At 42.9% G+C, this 23018-nt stretch overlaps 1 protein-coding gene and 1 non-coding gene across 2 annotated transcripts in view; one reads left to right on the top strand and one right to left on the bottom strand.

The window, feature by feature from the left end:
- Positions 1-5988: 5988 nt before the first annotated feature.
- LOC116640880 lies at positions 5989-6095 on the bottom strand. Its single transcript, XR_004301097.1, has one exon. It is a non-coding gene; the product is annotated as a U6 spliceosomal RNA (small nuclear RNA).
- Positions 6096-15845: 9750 nt separating this feature from the next.
- Positions 15846-23018, top strand: part of GPR176 (G protein-coupled receptor 176) — a 115732-nt gene continuing 108559 nt past the window's right edge. The window contains exon 1 of the mRNA XM_032417163.1: positions 15846-16959. Coding sequence (XP_032273054.1) covers positions 16788-16959 — 172 coding nt within the window. The 5' untranslated portion in view covers positions 15846-16787. The remainder of the gene's footprint in view (positions 16960-23018) is intronic.

Raw genomic sequence — 23018 nt, 5'->3', positions numbered from 1 at the left:
AAAGAATCTCAAACATCATTTTTTTCTATAAATACTTAAATATGTATCTCTAATAGGTCAAAGACTTTTTACAAACATAATATGCTTACAGCTTAAAAATGTAACAATTGTTTAACATCATTTAATACCCATCTATATTCAAAATTCTCAGTTTGTCTAAATTAAAATCTGTACTGGGTGATGGACCTATAAATGACATAATCAAAACAATCAGCAAGATTTGAAGGGGGGGTGGTGTCTGTGGACTAGGTGACAGTATTGTATTAGTGTTCATTTCCTGACTTTAATGGTTGTACTGTGGTCATTTAGAAAAATGTCCTTGTTAGGGCGCCTGGGTGGCTCAGTTGGTTAAGCGACTGCCTTCGGCTCAGGTCATGATCCTGGAGTCCCGGGATCGAGTCCCGCATCGGGCTCCCTGCTCGGCAGGGAGTCTGCTTCTCCCTCTGACCCTCCTCCCTCTCATGCTCTCTGTCTCTCATTCTCTCTCTCTCAAATAAATAAATAAAATCTTTAAAAAAAAAAAAAAAAAAAAGAAAAAGAAAAATGTCCTTGTCCATAGGAAATTTCCACTGCTGTCTTAAGGGGTAATAAGAACATGCAGTTAGCTCCCAAATAATTCAGAAAATGGAGGGAGGGATTATGATTAAGTCAAATGTAGAATGTAGACTATTGGGGAATTTAGTGGAAGGATGTATGAAAGTTCTTTGGATGATTCTTGTAACTTTTATGTAAGTTTGAAGATATTTCAAAGTCAAAATTTCACAATAAAAGAAACTGACAAACTGTTTTCCAAAGTGGTTGTATCATTTTATATTCCCACCAGTTTATGAGAATTCTAGTTATTCTATACCCTTACTAGTAGTTGGTATTGTCAGTCCTTTATATATATATATATATATATATATATATATATATTTTTTTTTTTTAAGATTTTATTCATTTATTTGAGAGAGAGAGAGCACAAGCAGGGAGAGCAGGAGAAGGAGAAGCAATCTCCCCAATGAGCAGGGAGCCCGATGTGGGGCTTGATCCCAGGACCCGGGATCATGACCTGAGCTGAAGGCAGATGCTTAACCAACTGAGCCACCCATGTGACCCAGTCCTTTATATTTTAAACACCATAATAGATGTGTAGTAATATTTCACTGGGTCTTAATTTACATTTTCCTAATGATTAATGATGTTGAACATGTTTTTATGTGGTTATTTGGCATTCGTATATTTTTGGTTTATTCAAATCTTCTGCCCATTTAAAAAATTGAATTAATTGTTTTCTTATCATTAAGTTTTGAGAATCCCTTATGTATTCTGGAAGTAAATCCTTTATCAGATGTATGATTTACAAAGATTTTCTCCCAGTCTGTGGCTTGCCTTTTCATTCACTTTTTTTTTTTTAAGGTTTTATTTATGTGTATGTGAGAGAGAGAGAGCACAAGCCAGGGGAGAGGCAAGCAGAGGGAGAAGGCTCTCTGCTGAGCAAGGAGCCCGACATGGGACTTGATCCCAGGACCCTGGCATCTTGACCTGAGCCAAAGGCAGCCATTTAACCATCTGAGCCACCCAGGCACCCTGCCTTTTCATTCTCTTAACAGTGTTTCACAAAGAACATAGTTCTTTTTTTTTTTAATCTCCCCTCCCCCCATATAGTTGTTAATTTGAAGAAATTCGGTTCCTCAGTTTTTTCTTCTATGAATCATGTTTTGTTGTGATATCCAAGAAATTTTTGCCTAACCCAAGATCACAAAGATTTTTCCCTGTTTTCTTCTAGAAGTTCTATGGTTTTAGGTTTTACATTAAGGTTCTTTCATGCAGTTTTAGTTTAAAAATAGTTAATATATATGCCTAAATAAATATATGACACAGCTAGTCTACTCTTAGGTATTTAACCTGGAGTAATGAAAGTAATTTATATGAATGTTCATGACACCTTAATTCCCAAACTGGAAACAATCCAAAATGCTTATCATCAGGTAATGGAAAAATTGAGGTAAAAATAAATTGAGATATATCCGTACAATGGAATACTATTCAGCAATAAAAAGAAATACACTATCCATGGAATAATAAAATAGATGAATCTCAAAATAATTATGCTGAAAGAAGCCAGACAAAAGAGTACATCCTATAGTATTCCTTTTATTTTTTTTATATGATTCCATTTATATAAAATTCTAAAGAATACAAACTTAGTAATAGAATATAAGTGATCAGCTGGGATAGGGAGGACAGGGATAGGCCAGAGGGAGGGATTCCAGAGGGACGAGAAGAAACTCTTGGGGCTGAAGAATATGGTCATAATTTTGATTGTGGTGATGGTAGGCTCTCTTTGGCAGCACATATACTAAAATTGGAATGATTATGGTGATGGTTTCACAGGTGTATGCATATATCAAATTTTATCAAACAGTACAATTTGAGTATATGCAATTTATTGTATGTCAATTATAACTTAATAAGCTATTAGAAGACAAAAGTTGTTTTGTTTTGTTTTACAGTGGCTTTTTTCAGATACAAACAAAGTCGACACATTGCATTTGGTTGCTCTATGTCAAATAAAGGGTCAGCTCAGCAGGCTTGGAATGTACAAACTGTACCTTTCAAAGGAAAGACTGGCCCTTAAGTGGCCCCTGGGAGATAACTTCCGAGCATTCGGAGCATCCAGACTGGTAAGTGGGGCTAAGAACTTTTCAGGATACCCCAAGATTTTCTTATTCTCCAACCCCTCTCTAAACCCTTAGATCAAATCCCCAAGGAAGAGTCTCTACTCCCTCATGTACTCCCTGCTTCCCCAAAGTATATCTCCATCTTACTGTTTACCTTCAACTTACCAAGGAAAAACTCCCAGATTGGCTGTTGTACTCCAAATCTTAAAAACCACAATCCCCTTTCCCTTCATTCCTGAAGATTATTTTCCCTGGATGGAGAGTTCTGGGTCAACAGTTCTTTTCCTTCAGTACTTGAAAACTGTTTTGCCACTTCCTTCTGGCCCACATGGTTTCAATGGAAATCTATTGTTTTTACCCTACAGGTAATGTGGTATTTCTCTTTGGCTACTTTCAGGAATTTTTTTTTTTTTTTTTTTTTTTAGTGTCTGGAAATTTGACTAGGACTATGATTTGTCTTGTGTGGATTTCACTGGATTTATCCTATTAAGAAGTCACTAAACTTCTCAAATCTCTAGATTTTTGCCAAATATAGGAATTTTTCAGCCATTACTTCTTTGAATACATTTTCTGCTCTGCCTTCTTTCTCCTCTCCATCCAGGAGATAAAGGCACTGATGTGTTCTTGCTGCTTTGTGGCCTGGCAGCCAGAAGCAGGAGAGGTAATAGAGCTCCTGCTGCTGAAGAAAGTATGAAATAAAAAATACTTAATGGCTTTTGCAGCACATAGTGGGTATTTGTGTGTATTTACACATTTACATACCCAAATGAATCTTATCCTTTAAATTCTGGAATAAGTTTTAACAAGATAAATTCTGGAATAAGTTTATATTTTTATTCCAAAGTTGTGCCATTAATTCCAACTCAAGACTATGAGTAATAGTGGGGCACCTGTGTGGCTCAGTCGTTAAGCCTCTGCCTTCGGCTCAGGTCATGATCTCAGGGTCCTGGGATCAAGCCCCGCATCGGGCTCCCTGCTCAGCGGGAAGCCTGCTTCTTCCTCTCCCACTCCCCCTGCTTGTATTCCCTCTCTCGCTGTGCCTCTCTCTGTCAAATAAATAAATAAAATCTTTAAAAAAAAAAAAAGACTATGAGTAATAGTATCTTATAATCATATCTCATCTTTTAGCAAAGAAGATATTACTATCTTGATCACTTAATTCATCAGAATTTGTCCTAAGTAACTTTTGACTCTTTCAAAAAAAAAATCAAATTTATTTTTAAAGAACATATTTGTTATGATCAGGGATATAGAAAAGAATGTACCAGCTTCTGAAGTCACAAAAAAATGTTGGAGTCACAAAAAGATGTTGAGAAATCATGATATTCTTCAACAACTAAATAACTTCCCAAAGTGATTCCTTTATAGGTGATAATACTTGTGGTATTTTAATTTTGGCATATTTGCTATTAAAAAACTAGTCATGTTTTATGACCACTGTGTTTATGTGCTCATATGTTAAGACTATTGAGGCTACCTGGGGGAGGGGAGTAATTAAACCTTGCACTTCCTAAATATTCTTTTTTTTTTTTAAGATTTTTTTTTTATTTATTTGACAGACACAACAAGAGAGGGAACACAAGCAGGGGGAGTGGGGGAGGGAGAAGCAGGCTTCCCACAGAGCAGGGAGCTGGATGCAGGGCTAGATCCCAGGACCCCGGGATCATGACCTGAGCTGAAGGCAGATGCTTAACGACTGAGCCACTCAGGCACCCCAACACCTCCTAAATATTCTTGATGAATTTAATAGCAATTCACAGGTGCAAGGACTATTTCAAATTGGGGAACTGAATTAGGAGATACATTCATAGATTCATATCATTTCCCAATCCACATATTGAGATAATTTGGAATACATGAGAAGGCTGTGTTAGTATCTTTTTTTTTTTAAAGGTTTTTTAAAAATTTATTCATTCGAGACACAGAGATACAGAGAGAGAGAGAGAGAATATGAGCAGGGGGAGAAGCAGAGGGAGGGGGAGAAGCAGAGGGAGGGGGAGAAGCAGGCCCCCCGCAGAGCAGGGAGCCCGATGTGGGGCTCGATCCCAGGACCCTGGGATCATGACCTGAGCCGAAGGCAGACGCTCAACCAACTGAGCCACCCAGGCGCCCCAAGTGTTAGTATCTTTTAAACAGATTATTGCTTTGATGGTAATTTAACATAGTAAAAACTAAAAACTAAGAACTACAAGGTAAACATATTGAGCCCAGTAATGTAAAGGCTAAATAATGGATTTCTAAATCTTCAAGTAAAATTTTCCAAAAGCCATGTTGTCCTTTGCTAATTGCAAATAAAGTAGTTCTTTTTTTTTTTTTTTTTTTTTTTGCGAATTAAGTAGTTCTTACACACTTTTTGAAATACAAGGCTTGTTAGGCAGTATTTTATTTAAATATATAGAGAATTCTTTGTTGAAAGGTAAAACTTTTTCCCCCTTTGATATTTGTTTTCTTTAAGTTTAAATAAACAGAAATGGATCTTATACAGTTACCTTTTTTTTTTTTTAAGATTTTATTTATTTGACAGAGAGAGACATAGTGAAATAGGGAACACAAGCAGGGGGAGTGGGAGAGGGGGAGAAGCAGGCTTCCCCCAATGCGGGGCTCAATCCCAGGACCCTGGGACCATGACCTGAGCCGAAGGTAGATGCTTAATGACTGAGCCACCCAGGCACCCCTAGAGGTTTTCATTATTTTGATATTATATTGTCCTCAAAATAACCCTACAAAATAGGCATTTTTTTTTTTTAAGTAAATCTCTATACCCAGTGTTGGGCTTGAACTTAAGACCTGGAGATCAAGCCAGCCAGATGCCCCCCCAAATAGACATTTTTATCCCTATTTGGTAGAGGAGGAAACTAAACTTAGAAAGGTCATGTAACTGCCCAGTGTCACAAATGGAATTGGTGGAGCAGGCATTCAAACCCAGGTACAACTGATTCCAACATTCATGCTGTTCCCTTTGTGCCCACTATACTAGAATCTTTTATCTTGAGGGAGTTGGTAGGTTTGCCAATGTAAAGAGCCAATCTGGTTTCTGGGAAAAAAAGAAATAGGTTATCACTTATACTAAGCTTAAGTACGCTCCAAAAAAGCCATTTAAATGACATAAATTTATCAGAGGCCAGTATGTTTTTGGACATGAAAAAGACCAATAGTTCTATTCAAAGATACCCAGAGGTTTTATTATCAGCCACTATTTTTATTTTACAAGGATCTAGGATATCCTATTGCCACTACCAATACACACAAAGATTTTTAAAGTTCCTGACTCAATACCTTCCATTCCCTAGAAATAAAGTCAAGTGTGTGTGTGTGTGTGTGTGTGTGAAATACGGGACGCTTCACGAATGTGCATGTCATCCTTGTGCAGGGGCCATGCTAATCTTCTCTGTATCGTTCCAATTCTAGTATACGTGCTGCCGAAACAAGCACAAGTCTGTGCTTTCTTAAATATGCAGGCCCCAGTTTTCATAATTATATCTGGCAGGATTGTCTGGTTTATGCTGTGATAATGAGTAGCTCCAAAAATCTTGGTTGTTTAGTAAAATCAAGGTTTATTTCTTGCTCATACAAAATTTGTGGCGGGTCTGGGTGGCTCACCAGGACTTCCTTCCTCCTACCCCAATCCACTATGGTGACTCAGAAACATAGTCTACTTCTGAGTCCACGTTTTAGCTCTTCCAGTTCAACCCAAGGCGTCTTCCACTATTACAGTGATCGAGCAGCAGAGAGACTTGAGAATCGCAAACAGCTTTACACTGCCACAGCCCAGAAATAATTTGTCACTTTTGCCCACATATTGTTAGTCATAATCATCACATGACCCTGCCCACTTGCAAGGGCATCTGAGAAAAAGTCTTCTGTGTATCTGGCAGAAGAGAACAACATATTGTTGAACGCTAATAATAGCTACATAATAAATCTGCATTATCTGTGTCTTATATAGGCATAGAAATAGCCATTTGGAAATAGAACCACTTGTTCCAGATAGGTAACCGGGGTCATGAGGACCCATCTTCCCTCAACATGCTTCTTGGGCTTACCAATGCAAAATACTCCCATTTCTCCAGCTTTTGTCTTCTCTTCGCCTTTAGTGAGAGGCCACACAGGAGCATGTGAGGGTGTGGTGTAGGGGACAGGAAGGAGGAGGAGGAGACCCTCAATGAGAAAGGAAAGAAGGAAGGAAGAAATAAAACCCAGAGGCTCCTCTTTACTCCCCCCACCTTGGGTTTTGCAATTATCCTAAATCCTATTCCATTTCTTCTTCCCCCTACCCAAGCCCCCTCCTGCTTTTTTTTTTTTTTTTAAGATTTTATTTATTTATATGACAGAGAGAGACACAGGGAGAGAGGGAACACAAGCAGGGGGAGTGGGAGAGGGAGAAGGAGGCCTCCCGCTGAGCAGGGAGCCCAACACGGGGCTCCATCCCAGGACCCTGGGATCATGACCTGAGCGGAAGGCAGACACATAACCCCCTGAGCCACCCAGGCACCCCCCTCCTGCTCTTTAATAAATGCCCAAGAAAGCTGGAATCTGGGACTTCTTTTGAACATAGATGAATCCTATTATATTCTATAAATATTGAAAGACTTGATATTAGCACCTATATGGAAATTTTACCTGTCACTACACCACAGTAGTATAAGAGGAAAACACAGAGAAGATAATAGTTTTGTTTTGTTTTGTTTTTTAAAGATTTTATTTATTTATTTGACACAGAGAGAGAGAGAGAGAGCACAAGCAGTGGGAGGGAGAAGCAGGCTCGATCCCAGGATCCTGGGGCCACGACACAAGCCAAAGGCAGATGCCCAACCATCTGAGCCACCCAGGCACCTGATAATAGGGTTTTTTAAAATTACCTATTACCTTTTTGTTTTAGTCAGACTTTAACTAATTGGATGAAACCTGCCCATAGTAAGGAAGGGAATCTTCTTTTCTCAGCCTGCAGATTCAAATGTTAATCTCCATCCAGAAATACCTTCATAGAAAAACCCAGAATAGTGTGTGGCCAAATATCTGTGCAACCCAAATGGCTTAGTCAAGTTGACACACAAAATTAACCATCATATCTATTTTCCCATGGATACAATAAGGAAAATCCCTAAGCAAATGCCAGTAGGTATACGATTAAGAGAGGTGATTGGAGAAAGCTATGAGAATCTGTTCTATTCCGTGCTGCTATATTCCTGCCTTCCCAGCACACAGGCATTAACCTTTGTTAAATGAGTGAATTACTAGCATAAGAAGAGTAGCTCTTGGGGTGCCTGGGTGGCTCAGTCGTTAAGCGTCTGCCTTCCGCTCAGATCATGATCCCAGGGTCCTGGGATTGAGCCCTGCATCGGGCTCCCTGCTCAGTGGGAAGCCTGCTTTTCCCTCCCCCACTCGCCTTGCTTGTGTTCCCTCTCTCGCTGTGTCTCTCTCTCTGTCAAATAAATAAATAAAATCTTAAAAAAAAAAAAAAAGAAGAGTAGCTCTTTTAAATGCTGTGGAGAGTGAAGAAGGCAGACCTGAAAGACTAAGTAGGATCTCCCCGGGAGTCCTTAATCTCCAGAGAATCTCACTCCCTTTTTTTGTTCCCACTCTGCCTTGAGAACCCTATCATCATGTTTATTATTTCAATAAGAAAATGGTCCTTGAGTGCTAAAAAATGATTTAAAAACTTTGGGAACACAGGTGTTTTTAAAATTGGGAGAATGCCTTCTTATATTATTCATTATGGGAGAGGAATGTTACTTGTAAAAGCATTTTCTAAGAGCCAGAGGTTGCTTATTTTCTACCCCATTTCGCATTGAGACAGGGAAACTGAAGGACCCCGTAAAAGACTGCTTTTTTTTTTTTGCTACCTCTACTCTTTTTATTTTTTTAAAGATGTTATTTATTTATTTGAGAGAGAGAGAAAGGAAGCAGGAACAACGGGGAGAGGGAGAAGCAGGCTTTCTGCTGAGCAGGGAGCCCAACATGGGGCTCCATCCCAGGACCCTAGGATCATGATCCAAGCCGAATGCAGATGCTCAACTGACAGAGCCACCCAGGCGCCCCTCCTTTTTTTTTTTTTTTTTTTTTTTTTTTAGAATTATTTATTTAAGAGAGAGAGGGAAAGAGAGCATGCATGAGCAGGGTTGGGGTGGGGGTGGGCAGGCAAAGAGAGAGGGAGAGAGAACCCTAAGCAGACTCACATGATGCTGTGATCACAACCTGAGCTGACACCACGAGTCAGACGCCCAACAGACTGCACCACCCAGGTGCCCCTTGCTGCCACTATTCTCGCTAGGACCTGCACCCCGCCTCACACATGCCTTACTGTACTTCCTCCTTGTAAAGGTCAAGGAGTTAATGATTACTTTGGAGACTTCCAGCACAATAGAAAGCATCTAAGGTGACCGGGTGAGGTCATCATGAAAGTTTTCCAAGACCACTGTCTTCTTACACCTTGATGCCAAGACCCCTAGCTCCAGGGCATAAGTGACTTATGGAGGACGCTTGAGCACTCGTCGTGGTTTTGCCCAGGGCCTGGTATGGCTGGGAGGATACATACAGCAGACCACCATCCTTAATTAAACAACAACAACAACAAAAAAGACCCCGATCAAAGACAAGACTCTCTCTCTTTTCAAGAGTCTCCCAGAAATTCTACTTGTATCTTCTCTCTATATATATCTTCAATAAACTCTGCTCACAATTCCTTTTGGCTCGTGTTTGATTTCCATTCTGCACGAAGCCCAGGATCCTCCTGGCTGGTCCTGTGGGAATCCCTCTGGGTTCTCAGACTCAGCCAGTCTGCATCATCATTACCTTTTACTGTAGTTCCAGAAATTTTGGGGTAAAAATTAACTAGCACATAAATGTAGATTGGTAGTCCTACCACCTGCCTTCAGCCATGGCTGTGTACCTGATTGTTGTCTGGTATTAATATTGACCAGCTCATAAACACATAACACCTATACATGGTAAGTAACTGGAGCAGACTCCAATTAATTTTTTTTTTTTAAGATTTTATTTCTTTATTTGACTGAGAGAGAGAGCACAAGCAGGGGGAGCGGCAGGCAGAGGAACAGGGAGGGGCAGGGAGCCCAACATAGGGTTCTATCCCAGGACCCCAGGATCGTGACCTGAGCCGAAGGCAGACACTTAACCGACTGAGCCACCAAGGCGCCCCTTAATTTTTTTCCCTAACTTTTCAGGTTTAATTCCAGGAAAAAAGGTATCTAAAATGGGGCCTTTTGGTGGAGTTTTTTTTTTTTTCTTTTGGACAAAAGTAAAATAGGCATTATAGCAGATTATATTTTCCTTAAATGACTATAATATCTCTCATTCCACATGCTCTCCTTACAATATAACTGCCACTTCGCCCATTTAGAAGTACAGTCTATGTACTTTCCCCATAAATGTGGTGTTTTTTGGGACTGCTTCAACAAATAGTTGAACTGATCCTATGTGACTTCTGAGATTAGGCCACAGAAGTCAATATAACTGCTCCACTTCAACTACCCCCATGTTGACGTCAAACTTCCTAAATAGGTTCTCCTTTCTAGCTTATTTCTTCACTCAGGCAAAGGACCCTGTGGGCAGAGCATCCCCTGACAGAAACTGAAACTACTACTCAAGCAATAAGGACTGCCCTGAGCCAGCATGACCCTGCAGGTGATTGATTTCAAGACAATGATTGACCTGACCCTCACTGCCCACCTGCGCATACCTAGTGTTGGCCTCACTGAAATAAATTCCTTTCTTGGTTCACCACCACTCATTTCTCTGTCTTAGGATTTGGTGAGTGGCGAGTGGGCGAACCTTGTTTGTTTGGGAGCCCTGGAGCCAGGTGCTTTTGTACCCCTGTGCCCCAGCTACACCTTGTCCTCTTGGAAATTTCTTGGAGTGCTCACTTTTGGAACATAGCTGCCAGGCAGTGAGGAAGCCTCCACATGGAGGGCCACCTATAGGTATTCCAGCTCACAGTCCCAGCTGAAGTCCAGCATCAACTGACAGACACGTGAATGAACAAGCCTTCAGATTCCAGACCCTGGCCTTGATTTTGAGCTGCCCCAGCTTATGTCATGTGGTGCAGACAAGCTGTGCCATTGAGCCTTGACCAAATTGCATATCTGTGAGCAAAATAAATGATTGTTTTTTAGTCTACTAAGTTTGCAATGACCAGACAAGTATAAATAACACTACCATAGACACTTAACATATATTTAAATCCTATCCGATATCTTATATCAATCAAATTATCCTGTACTTGGTGAAAACAAGTAAGGGACAGGCGGAGCTAGGTAGGGAGAGATATAAGGGGCTCTGGGATCAGGCTCACAGAAATCCCAAAAATGCGGGGATGTAAGGAAACCAGAGATAAGGGAACAAACCAGACCACCCTGCCCTAGGCCTGTATGTGTGTGTATCTTTTTTATGATGGTCACCTGTGACCAACAAAGAATAACCAGACCCTAATAAAAGAAGTAAGCCATTAAAGATATTATCACCAGTCCTTACTCCAGCCAAGATATCATAAGACTGATAAGGACATAAGCGCCTTGGTCAGTTCTAAATAAAAGACTACCAGTGGAGGCTCATGTTGGTAACCGTGTCCAGACCCCCTCTCACTCCTGAGGTTTTTTTTTCTGTATCCTTGCTTAATTTTTTTTTTTTAGATTTTGACAGAGAGAGAACACACACAAGCATGGGGAGTGGCAGAGGGAGAGGGAGAAGCAGACTCCCTGCTGAGCAGGGAGCCCGATGTGGGGCTTGATCCCAGGAATCTGGGATCATGACCTGAGCCGAAGGCAGACGCTTAACCAACTGAACCACCCAGGTGCCCCTGCTTAATAAACTTCTATCGCTTTACTCATTCTCCTTTGTCTGTGAGATTGATTCTTCGACTCTGTGAGACAAGGACCTAGGTCTTAGCAGACAGCCACACTCAGGGAACCTGGGTTTATTTTTAAGTAATCAAGTAATCTCTATGATGTAGTTTTGGAATGTTAGTGAGGTCCGGAGCCCATGGCCAAGAAAGAATTCTTGAGATGACTTTGGTACAAAAAGGTGATTTTATTCAAGTATGGGAACAAGACCCCGGGGCAGAAAGAGCTACGGCACTGGTGTTGTAAGGAATGGCTGATTATGTACTTGGGAGTTGGGGGAGGTAAGGAAAAAGGGAGATGTCCAAAAAGGACTTTTATATGCTAAAGAAGATTCATATGCTAAAGAAGATACTGGGCCGGGCTATTGGCAAGCTGAAGTTGTTTTTCCCTCTAGCAAGCAAAGTATTAACATTAAGACCCTTGGGAATTTCCTGGAGGAATGTCTCACCTATCCCACCCAGGAGTGGGGTGGGGGAGGGGGGGTTGTTGTTGTTGTGGGGTGTCAGCTTATGCTTTGTCCTCAGTTTACCTTCTGCTCCCTCATCATCTACACACAATGTAGGGCTCAAATTTACAACCCCAAGATCAAGAGTCACATGCTCCACTGACTGAGCCAGCCAGATGCCCCAAGTTAATTTCTTTCTTTCTTTCTTTTTCTTTTTTTCCCTTTCTTTCTTTCTTTCTTTTCTTCCTTTCTGCTTTCTCCCTTCCTCCCTTCCTCTTTTTCTTTCAGATTATTTATTTATTAGAGAGAGAGAGAGAGAAGGAGCAGAAGGAGAGGCACAAGCAGACTCCTCGCCGAGCACGGAACCCGATGCAGGACTCAATCTCAGGACCTTGAGATCATGACCTGAGCCCAAATTGAGCCACCCAACTCAACCAACTGAGCCACCCAGGCATCCTTCAAGTTAATTCTTAATTCTATTAACCTTACACCCTAAAAAGTAAAGATCTAGATCCCAAGACCTGATCTTTACTGCTCACCTGCTTGTACCCACCAATCTTTGTCCTATAGTTTTCCTTAAGCTCTTAACCCTATACACAGAGCATCCTGTGATGGAAACCAAAACTACCCCTCAAGCAATACTGACTGCTGTGATAGAGAGCTGGTCTAGCCCACCCAGACCAGTTTGAGCTTAACCCCTGTCTCATTCCTGCGCAAACGGACCATGATGTGACCCACAGAGTGACCAAGAGTTACCCTTACATTATTATTATTATTATTTACCCTTACCTCATTATAATACTAAAATCTCCACCCCAGGAGGAGCACAAGCCTCATTTACATAACATACAATGTATGTATAGGTATGTTTCCTCAAGGTGCATGTGAGATCTTATGCCCACCTCTACATATAACACTAAGGCTCCCTTATCTAAATATCCTAACCCTAAATAAAAGGATCCCATTCTTCCTTGCTTGGGAGTCATGGCTTTGGAAGTTATTCCCCATGATCTCCTTATTTACTGCAAATAAAGTTTCCTTTGTGGGACAACTCACCTGGTGTAGTTCCTGATGTAGGAAAGAACCTTAGGGTTCGAAGCTGACAGCCAAGAAAGAATTCTTGAAACATTTTTGTTGCAAAAAGGTGGTTTTATTAAAGCACAGGGACAGGACCTGTGGGCAGAAAGAGCTGTACCGGGATCATGAGGAGTGGACCATTATATACTTTCAAGTTGGGAGGGGGTTAGGGATAGCATAAGTCTCTAAGGAATTTGGAAGCAAGTTTTCCAGGACCTTGAGGGGGCTAGCTAATTATTGGGAAAACGTCATTTATTACCGTCTAATAAAACCTTAGTCATGAGACCTTTCAGATGTATATCAGGGGCCATATGCCTGGGGGGTGATTGCCAACACTATCTTGGGGGGGTTAGAGATAAGGACATTTTTAAAGGAATTTTTATATGTTAAAGTAGACTTACAGGATTCTAGGGAGGGGTGGGGCTAGGATTGCCTTTTACCCTTAGCAAAGTCAGAAGGTCACTCTGCCTGTTTCAAGGACTTATCCATGGGCTGTAAGTAGTAAGGGAATTTAATAATTTTTCTTCTGCCTTTGTTTCCCACATCAGTTCCTGTGACTCACCAACGAGCTAACTCAGGTTAGTTTGGTTACAATACCAATCTAGGGGTTATAGAGAATTTACTGGTATCTTTTCAGAATAAAAAAATGAGAGGTTTCTTGCTTTACTAAACCCTTTACATCTACAAAATTGACCCTTCTCTACGTATTTTTTTTTAAAGATTTTATTTGTCGGGGGTGGTGTATAAGCAGGGGGAGCGGCAGGCAGAGGGAGAAGCAGGCTCCCCAAAGAGCAAGGAGCCAGATGTGGGACCTGAGCCAAAGGCAGACACTTAACTCATCGAGCCACCCAGGCATCCCTCTTTTCTACAACTTTATCCCAGCTCTTCCTAGTAGTTTTTGTTTTTGTCTTTTTAAAGATTTTATTTATTTATTTGACACAGAAAGACAGCTAGAAAGGGAACACAAGCCGGGGGAGTGGGAGAGGGAGAAGCAGGGTCCCCGCCGAGCAGGGAGCCCGATGCGGGGCTCGATGCGGGGCTGGGATCATGAGCTGAGCCGAAGGCAGACGCTTAACGACTGAGCCACCCAGGCGCCCCTCTTCCTAGTAGTTTTGAATAGGGAGTGGCAGGTAAAGAGGTATTTTTACAACTGCTACTAAACAACTCATTTACAAAACACATTCTTCTTCAGCCTTTTCTACCGGAGCGTGCTGGATGTTGCTGAATGACTACTACATTTTGTTTTGTAATGATTATAGTGCAAGGGGTTTGAAAAATATGTTTGGATGTTAAGAACTAATTTTAACTACTAGAAATGGCTTTTTAAAAAAAATACACAATTGATCAGTAATTTTGATGTGGGAAACAAAGGCAGAAGGAAATGTAGATTGACAAATACTTGAGGCAGGCAGAATATAATGTTCCTCCAGGAACCTCCCAACTGTCTTAATGTTAAAGCACTGGTAGAGGGGAAAAATAACTTTCATTTGACAATAGCAAGGCCTTGGGTATCCTATGAGTCTTCTTTAGCATAAGAAAATCCTTTTGGAACTTCCTTTACCTTTACTTCCCCCAACCTCAAAGTACATAATCAGTTGCTCCTCACAATTCTGGGGCAACAGCCCAAGGTCCTGTCCCATGCTTTAATAAAACCACCTTTTTTGCGTGGAAGCCATCTTAAGAATTCTTGGCAGTGGGCTCTGGACCCCAACACCACCAACATTCCAAAACTACATCATTTTTGCCTCTCCTCTTTTTATGGCCTCTGAAATGTTTAAAGTAACTGCTTACATGGAGGATTATTATGTGCAGATATTGTGAAACCCAATAATGTACAAGACATGGAGGGCTTTTTTGCTCTTTAAAGACTTCATGTCTTGCACACTGTAAGTGAAATAGTCACATTGTAGCAGGATCAGCCTTGAGACCACCAAGAATTTTGGTAATTTTTTTTTTTTTTAAAGTAATCTCCACAGCCAACATGGGGCTGGAACTCATAAGCCCAAGATGAAGAGTCCCATGCCCTACTGACTGGGCCAACCAGGTGCCCCAAGAAATTCTGTTATTCTACTCAATTCTTAAGAGTTAGTATGCAGGAACCTAACGCTATCAGTCAGTATGTTAAAGCCCTCTACCAACTCCTTCACTAATTAAAAGGAAACCAATTTCCAAAACTTCAAAACAGCACATCTTTAGTTGTCTTTTCCGCTCATTTCTCCTTTTCTCCAGATCCTTTCTCTGGATGCAGTACACGTTCCTTTTACTACTCAGCTACTCTTTACTGTTTCTTGTTCACTTGGTTATCCCAGCTTCCCAACTTTTTGCATCAGCTGGCAGGAAGTTGCTCCCTCCCCAAGTATTCATTCTTCAGATTGCACCAGACTTGGGCCGTACTGTGTACCTTTTAGAAATGAGACTCAGTAACAAGGTCCAGGAAACCGTGCACGGTATTCCTAAATTTTACCTTTCATCTTCAGCTACACCCAAGGCGTCACTGAGGGGCCAAAAACTGGGATACCTGCCCAGGTGACATTGTAGTGTAATTATAAGCCTCTCAGGCAGCCCCTGCTGAAGAGATAAGGGGCAGTAATCACAGGAGTAAATAAAGCGAAGCCGGGGAAGCGCTTTGAACGCATCCACTGCAGCCAAATCAGGACCCCCGCACCTCCCACGCTCCAGCCTTGGCAGTCGCGCTTGGAACGGCCAACATGGCGCCATCCCCTCGGCCCCCTCGGCGTGGGGGGCGGAGCCGCGCGCATCACGTGACCACCGCCCCCCCACCCCCCCCTCCCCCTCCGGCAGCGCTCCCTTCGCCTGCTCCCTTCCCTTGCTCCTGGAGCGCGCGGGTAGTCCGGCGGTGCGCAGATGGTGTCCTGCTCCTGTAGGGGCGTTCTCCCTTGTCCCGGCGCGTCCGCGAGCGTCTCTCCCCGCAGCAAAGGCGGGAGCAGGGCCAGGAAAGGGGGCGCTAGGCCGTGCAGAGGCAAAGGGGCTCCAGAACGGTGTCTCTTGCCGCTGACACCGAGGCGGGAGGTTGGAGTCCCGGACTAGGGGCTGGGCCAGAGGAGACCGCGCCGGCGTCCTGGGGGACGGCCGGGCGCGTGAGGGCGAGGCTGTTGGGAGATTAAGGGCATTCCGCCCAGACCGTAGGTGCCGTCGGGGACTCCGGGTCCCCTCGGAGCTCCGGTCACTTGGCTTGGGCATTTCACAGGTTTCCCATCGCCATCCAGCCCCTCAGAGCCATCAGGATTGATCAGCCAAATGTTCTCGTCCTCCTGAGGAGAGGGGTCAAGCCCGTCAGCCGGAGGGGACTCGAGAGGGATGGCCCGGCCCTCGGGGGGTGGAAGGAGCAGAGGTTGAAGAGGGCGGCGGGAGCGGGGAGCACCTCCTTGACTATCAGATGCCTCCTGTGTTTCCATCTCTGCCGAGTGGGCTTGGCCGCGCTGTCTACCCGGGAGGAGGGACGGACGCAGCTCTGCCGGCTCTGACCGTGCCGCCTCCATGTGGCTGCTGACGGGGACCCAGGAGGGAACCGGCTTGGGGCGCAGCCTCGCCCTCCTCCCTCCCCGCCTCCCAGGCGCCGGGGCTGGCGATGTGGAGAGGTGAGGGGACCCGCGGCTGCCCCGGGTTCTCCAGGACTCCACCAGGCGCCCGCGTGTTCCACCGCACCCGGGGCAGGAGCGACCCAGGCGGGGCTCCGTGGTGGGCGGACGGGCGGGCGACGAGTGGAGCCGGAACCCCTTCCTCGACATGGGGCACAACGGCAGCTGGATCTCCCGAAACGCCAGCGAGCCGCGCAACGCGTCGGGCGCGGAGGCTGGGAGCGCCAACCGCAGCGCGCTCGGGGAGTTCGGCGAGGCTCAGCTGTACCGCCAGTTCACCACCACCGTGCAGGTCGTCATCTTCATAGGCTCGCTGCTCGGTAAGCCGCCTACGGGGGCGCCGCCCGGGTGGGCTTCCCGGAGCGCACAGGCTCGGAGGGGCCACGGGATCGGGGGCCGCGGGAGCCGCGGTGGATTCGGGGTGCCTGGCGAAGTGGAGAGAGTAGTGGGGTTTAAGAATGCGGGGATAACTGCAGGGAAGTTAAGCAGGGACGGTTGACTCCAGCCCCCAAGCTGGAAGCAGAAGAGTTCTCGTAGGGCTTTGTCTCGGTCCGAGGACCGTGCCTGGTACAGGAGGAGGTCCGCCTCCCGGGCAGCCCTTGCGGAACGCTTCGTGATGGGCACAACCCTGCCCAACAATCATTCCTCACCTCCTGGGTGCCTGGTCGGAGCGCTGGCCCGAGCTCCTGTTTACAAATAGCGAGGGACAAAGATTCTGTTTTGTTACTGATGACTGATGTGTTTTGCACTCCCGTCTATTCCCTATATAAAAAATTATTTTGAAAGAGACTTATGTTGCATATGTTCTATGGCTTTCTTCTTCGGAACACCGACCTGCTTGCTGGTAAACAATTCCGTGGAGTTAAACTCTATGGTGCCCTCTGATAACCCTAAGCAAAACAAATCCCAGCACATTTCTCTACCTGTATTTTGTCTGAAGTACAAAATATGCAGATTTAGGCATACTTGTTCAACGAACTGAAATGAGTGGTTAGTAAAAACGTTTGTCCACTAGCATGAGAATTACCTGTATTTCTGATAGGTACTCTTTAAATGATAAGTGATAGCAATATTCATTTCTGTTGAGGTTAGTTGAACATGTTGCATATTATTTGTAAATAAGTGACTTCCCTTCAAATGTAAATTTTCTGATAACGGCATTTAAATGGATGTAAAAAGATGTGATTATATGTGATATTGTGGTCAAGAGCAGTCCTAAAGTTTCGAAGTAGGAATAGATTTTTTGCAGACACCTGTCAATTTCCATGGAAATCAATATAAGTGACATCAGAAAGACTGGAAACATTTAATGTTTGGAATTTCCCTTCATAATTTCTCTAATTGTCATCCTCCTGTTCCACTGTATCATACTGATTTTCCACTTCTTGTTATGAGGGCATTTTCAGGAGTAGATATCAATGTGGCTGTGTGTGTGTTAAGATGTGTTTTTAATGAGTAGAATGATAAATGCACATTAACAAAGAAAATGCTTGTGTATCAAATATTTGTATTCATTTAACAACAAACACTGAACACCTACTAGGTACCATGCACAATGAATTGTAGATTATTAGGAGTTAAATTCTAGTGTTGTCACATTTACTTAAAGTGTAGATTATTGGGGAGAGTAGAAGTGGCTACATTTTTATTTCTGCAGGGTTTTACATATATATATTTGTTTTGTTTTCCCCATTGGGAACTCTAACAATGAAGAAAGATGATGATGGGAGAAATTTTCCCAGATTTTGACTCCAAAATTTTGAGTACTATTGAAACAGAAAACAGAGCATGTATGTAAAGGGCATAGCAAATAGTGCACACTTAATGTTAGTTCTGTTTCCAGTGTACCATCTCTTTTGTAAATTACATTGGATTCAAGAATTGCTAGGTAGAGGTGTCCAGGTGGCTCAGTTGGTTAAGTGTCTGACTCTTGATCTCAGCTCAGGTCTTGGTATCAGGGTGGTGAGTCAAAGCCCCGTGTTGGTGGGTATAGAGCCTTCTTTTTTTTAATTTTTATTTAATTTTTAAAAAGATTTTATTTATTTGAGAGAGAGAGAGAGCACGAACAGGGGGGAAGCGTAGATTAAGAATCAGACTCCCTGCTGAGGTGGGATTCCCAATGTGGGACTTGATCCTAGGACCCTGGGACCATGACCTGAGCCAAAAGAAGACGCTTAACGAGTGAGCCACCCAGGCTCCCCAATCTGCCCTTACTTCAACTCTTTTTCCCCACAGCGGTTTAATTGACAGGCAAGAACTGTTTTCGTGGCTTTCTCCCAAGAGGAGACTGATTTTCCTCTTGATTGTTAGTTATGCCTGGCTTGGTGAAGGAGGACATTATTTTCTCCCTTCCATGTTACTTGGCCCTCCTAAGAGAGAATTCCATTTGCTCTTTTTTCTTTTCAGAAAATGTAGAAAAATGGTTAAATTTCATGAAATCAAAAGTCAGAACTTGGGCAAAAGGAAAGACAGCATGGGGTGCCTGGGTGGCTGTCAGTTAAGGGTCTGACTCCTGATTTTTGCTCAGGTCATGACCTCAGGGTCCTGGGCTCGAGCTGCACCTCGAGTTCTGCACTCAGTGCGGAGTTGGCTTGTCCCTCTTCTTATGCTCCTCTCCACTCCTCAAATAAAGTCTTCAAAAGGAAAGGCATTTCAGGTTTCCTTAAAATTTTAGCTGAATCATAACATAGCCTTGTGTACTTACTTACTGGTATTCTTGATTGTTTTTGAGGATTTCACCTGTATAAACATATCGGTGTAACTGAATCCTCCTGGTGATGCCAGCTGAGTCTCAGAGCTTAAATTGCAAAGCCAAGTAGAGTCAGTTGCAAGGCAAGTAAACTTGGGAAGCATAGTTTCATGAAAGCCTCCTCCCCCCCCGCCCCCCGCCCCCCGAGAAAACTCACAGATTAGGAATGAAAGAAAAACATTTATTATGGAAGAATCTTTAAGGCGGAAAAGTTAAGTGGAGAATGGAATAGTATCTAGAATAGCATGTGATGCTGATTTAATCTACTTGTTTCTCCTATCTGCAAATATAGACAAATGAGTTTTTATTTTTTCCCCTTTAAACAAACTCAGATATACTTCCTAGATTGCCTAAATAGATTTTTTTCATTAGAATTTTCAAAGGCCCACTGTTAGGTGAAAATAATTCCTGTGTACTATTGTGGTTTTACAGTCTTTTGGAAACTTTTAGTGCCCTGTATGAGGAAAAAAGTCAACTTGGGATGACTATAATATTCTAGCCATAGGGAACATTAATTGCTTTCAGAATGAACTCTCGAATTATATATAATATTCTTCAAATAATGCCTTTTGATGCTTTGTGTAAACTAGTGTTTCTCAGCCTTTTTTTAAAAAATTTTTTTAAAGGTTTTATTTACTTATTTGAGAGAGCACAGAGGGAGAGTGAGAGGGAGAAGCAGACTCCCCGCTGAGCAGGAAGCCCAACACTGGGGGGGCTCTATTCCAGGACCCCAGGACCATGACCCAAGCCAAAGGCAGACCCTCAACTGACTGAGCCACCCAGGCGCCCCTCTCAGCCTTCTTTATGCAACATCTTGGGATATCTGAAGATATGCTTTAGGTCTTGAAAGAGTCAAATTTATATTTACCTTTAAGATTTTTTTTTTTTTTATTTAACACAGAGCACAAACAGGGGAAGCAGCAGGCAGAGGTAGAGGGAGAAGCAGGCTTCCCGCTGAGCAGGGAGCCAGATTCGGGGCTCCATCCCAGGACCCTGGGCCATATCCTGAGCTCAGGGCGGATGCTTAACCAACTGAGCTACCCAGGTGCCCTGAAGGAGTTAGATTTCCCTTTGGTAAATATATGGCACACAACACTTAATAGTGAACAGTGTAAAATCGAAGACTCAGAAAAGATTTGGAATCACCATTTCCCATAAGTGCTTTGGATCTAACTTCTCAGAGTTGATCTTCTCTCCCATTTTCCCAGTCCTTTGGGATTCACAATGCAAGTGCATGGAAAGCTAGTCCCCTCTCTGGTGCTTTCACTTGACAAAGGTCAGTGGCTGTTACGAAGCCTGTTACCTCTAGGCTCCCCCCGCCCCCTACATAAATTGCCTGTCATCTGTGCTTGTTACCATTGAAGGAGGCATTTAGGAGGTTTTTGTAAATGAACTTGCTCTTATTTAAAGAAAATGAGCATTGTGGACAATAGCCAACAAATTATATATCTTTCCTCACCAATGGTCTATAGTATGAAATTGATGACCCTAAGTAAAGGTCCATCTTGTCTGTGGCCTGATTCCTTGAGGTGTGGTTATTGAAGTATTCATATGGGGAACTGTCTTACTGAATTGATCTGACAGATGATTGGATAAACACCATTTTTGCTCATGATTTTTTTTTAAAGATTTTATTTATTAGAGTGTGTGTAAGACAGCACGAGCTGGTGGGAGAGGGAGAAGCAGGCTCCCTGCTGAACCAGGAGACTGACATGGGGCTGGATCCCAGGACCCTGGGATCATGACCTAAGCCAAAGGCAGAAGCTTAACCGACTGAGCCACCCAGGCGTCCCGTTAGTTAAATGTTTGATAGAAACAGTGTTAATATTAGTTTGTGCTTATGAGTCATAATTATACAGGATGACTTTTAGTTAACCATAATTATAGCCAATAATAATGTAATATCATCAGCCTTATTTTACCTGCTTTTTAGGTATGCCTGGAAACCTAATTAGACTAAATCAAGAATGTGATGTCTTCGATTGACCTAAGAAGTTTGAAATAGTGAGGTCAATAGTTACAGCCTATGTAGGTGGACTCCTATTGTATTGACTCAGATTCTCTCACATTGTTGATTTCCATGTGATACATGCATTCCCCCATTCTTTTATAATGTAGTATGTTAGGTGTAGAAAATAAATTTGACTTCCTTCTGAATGAAACACTTTTGTTAATACTATTCTTTTCATTACTAGGTCTTCAGTGTATATCCTTCCACTTCTTAATTCCTTCAGGAAATTATATTCTGTGAAAACTTGAAATAGTAGCTTTATTGAGATAAATAAAATTCCTGTACTACACAATTCGCCCAATTATATAGTATATAATTCAGTGGTTTTAAGTATATTCACAGCTAAGCAATGATTACCAGTATGGAATTCCAGAACTTTTTTTCATCATCCCAAAAAGAAACCAAGTACCCATTAGTAGCTTTCCATCTCCCCTCAATACCCTGAGGCCTAGGCAACTACTAATCTACTTTTTGTGTCAGTGGATTTGTTCTGGACATTTCATATGTATGGAGTCATACAATATGAGGTTCTTTGTAAATGGCTTCTTCCACGTAGCATAATGTTTTCAAGGTTCATCTGTGTTGTAGCATATTTTTTATTCCTTTCTATTATGGAATAATACTCCATTTTATGGGTATATCACCTTTATGCATTCATCAGTTGAAGGACATTTGAGTTGTTTTCACTTTTTGGCTATTAAGAGTAATGCTACTCTGAGCATTTGTGTAGTTTTTGTGTGGACATAATGTTTTTAATTTTCTTGGGTATATAGCAAGAGTGAAATTTCTGGGTCATAAGGTAACTCTAAGTTTATTCTTTTAAGAATTGCCAGACTGCTGGGGCACCTGGGTGGCTCAGTCGTTAAGCGTCTGCCTTCGGCTCAGGTCATGATCCCGGGGTCCTGGGATCGAGCCCCACGTCGGGCTCCCTGCTCCGCGGGGAGCCTGCTTCTCCCTCTCCCACTCCCCCTGCTTGTGTTCCCTCTCTCGCTGTGTCTCTCTCTGTCAAATAAATAAAATCTTTAAAAAAAAAAAAAAGAATTGCCAGACTGCTTTCCAAAATGGCTGCATCATTTTACATTCCCACCGGCAGTGTACAAAGGTTCTAATTTCTCCACATATCTGCCAACATTTGTTACTGTTTTTTTTGTTGTTGTTACAGCCATGCTAGTGGGTATTAAATGGTATCTCATTATGGTTTTGATTTGCATTTTTTAAAAAAAATATATTTATTTATATTTGAGAGAGAGCATGAACTGGGGGAGGGGCAGAGAGGGAGAGAGAGAAGCAGACTCCCCACTGAACACAGAGCCTGACATGGGGCTGCATCTCATGACCCATGAGATCATGACCTGAGTTGAAATCAAGAGTCGGATGCTTAACTGACTGACCACCCAGGCGCCCCTGATTTGCATTTTTTAAAAAGATTTTGAGAGAGAGCATGAGCAGGGAGAGGGGCAGAGGGAGAAGGTGGTCCCCCAGCTGAGCAAGGAGCCTCATGCTGGGCTTGATCCCAGGATCCTGGGATTATGACCTGAGCCAAAGGCAGACGCTTAATGGACTGAGCCACCCAGGCGCCCCAAGTTGTAAGCATTCTTAATATATTCTGAACACCAGAT

This window comes from Phoca vitulina, unplaced genomic scaffold (assembly GCF_004348235.1).
Source record: "Phoca vitulina isolate PV1807 unplaced genomic scaffold, GSC_HSeal_1.0 scaffold20, whole genome shotgun sequence".
NCBI lineage: Eukaryota > Metazoa > Chordata > Mammalia > Carnivora > Phocidae > Phoca > Phoca vitulina.
Note: the sequence above shows the minus strand (reverse complement) of the source record. Positions and strands in the feature narration are given on the sequence as shown.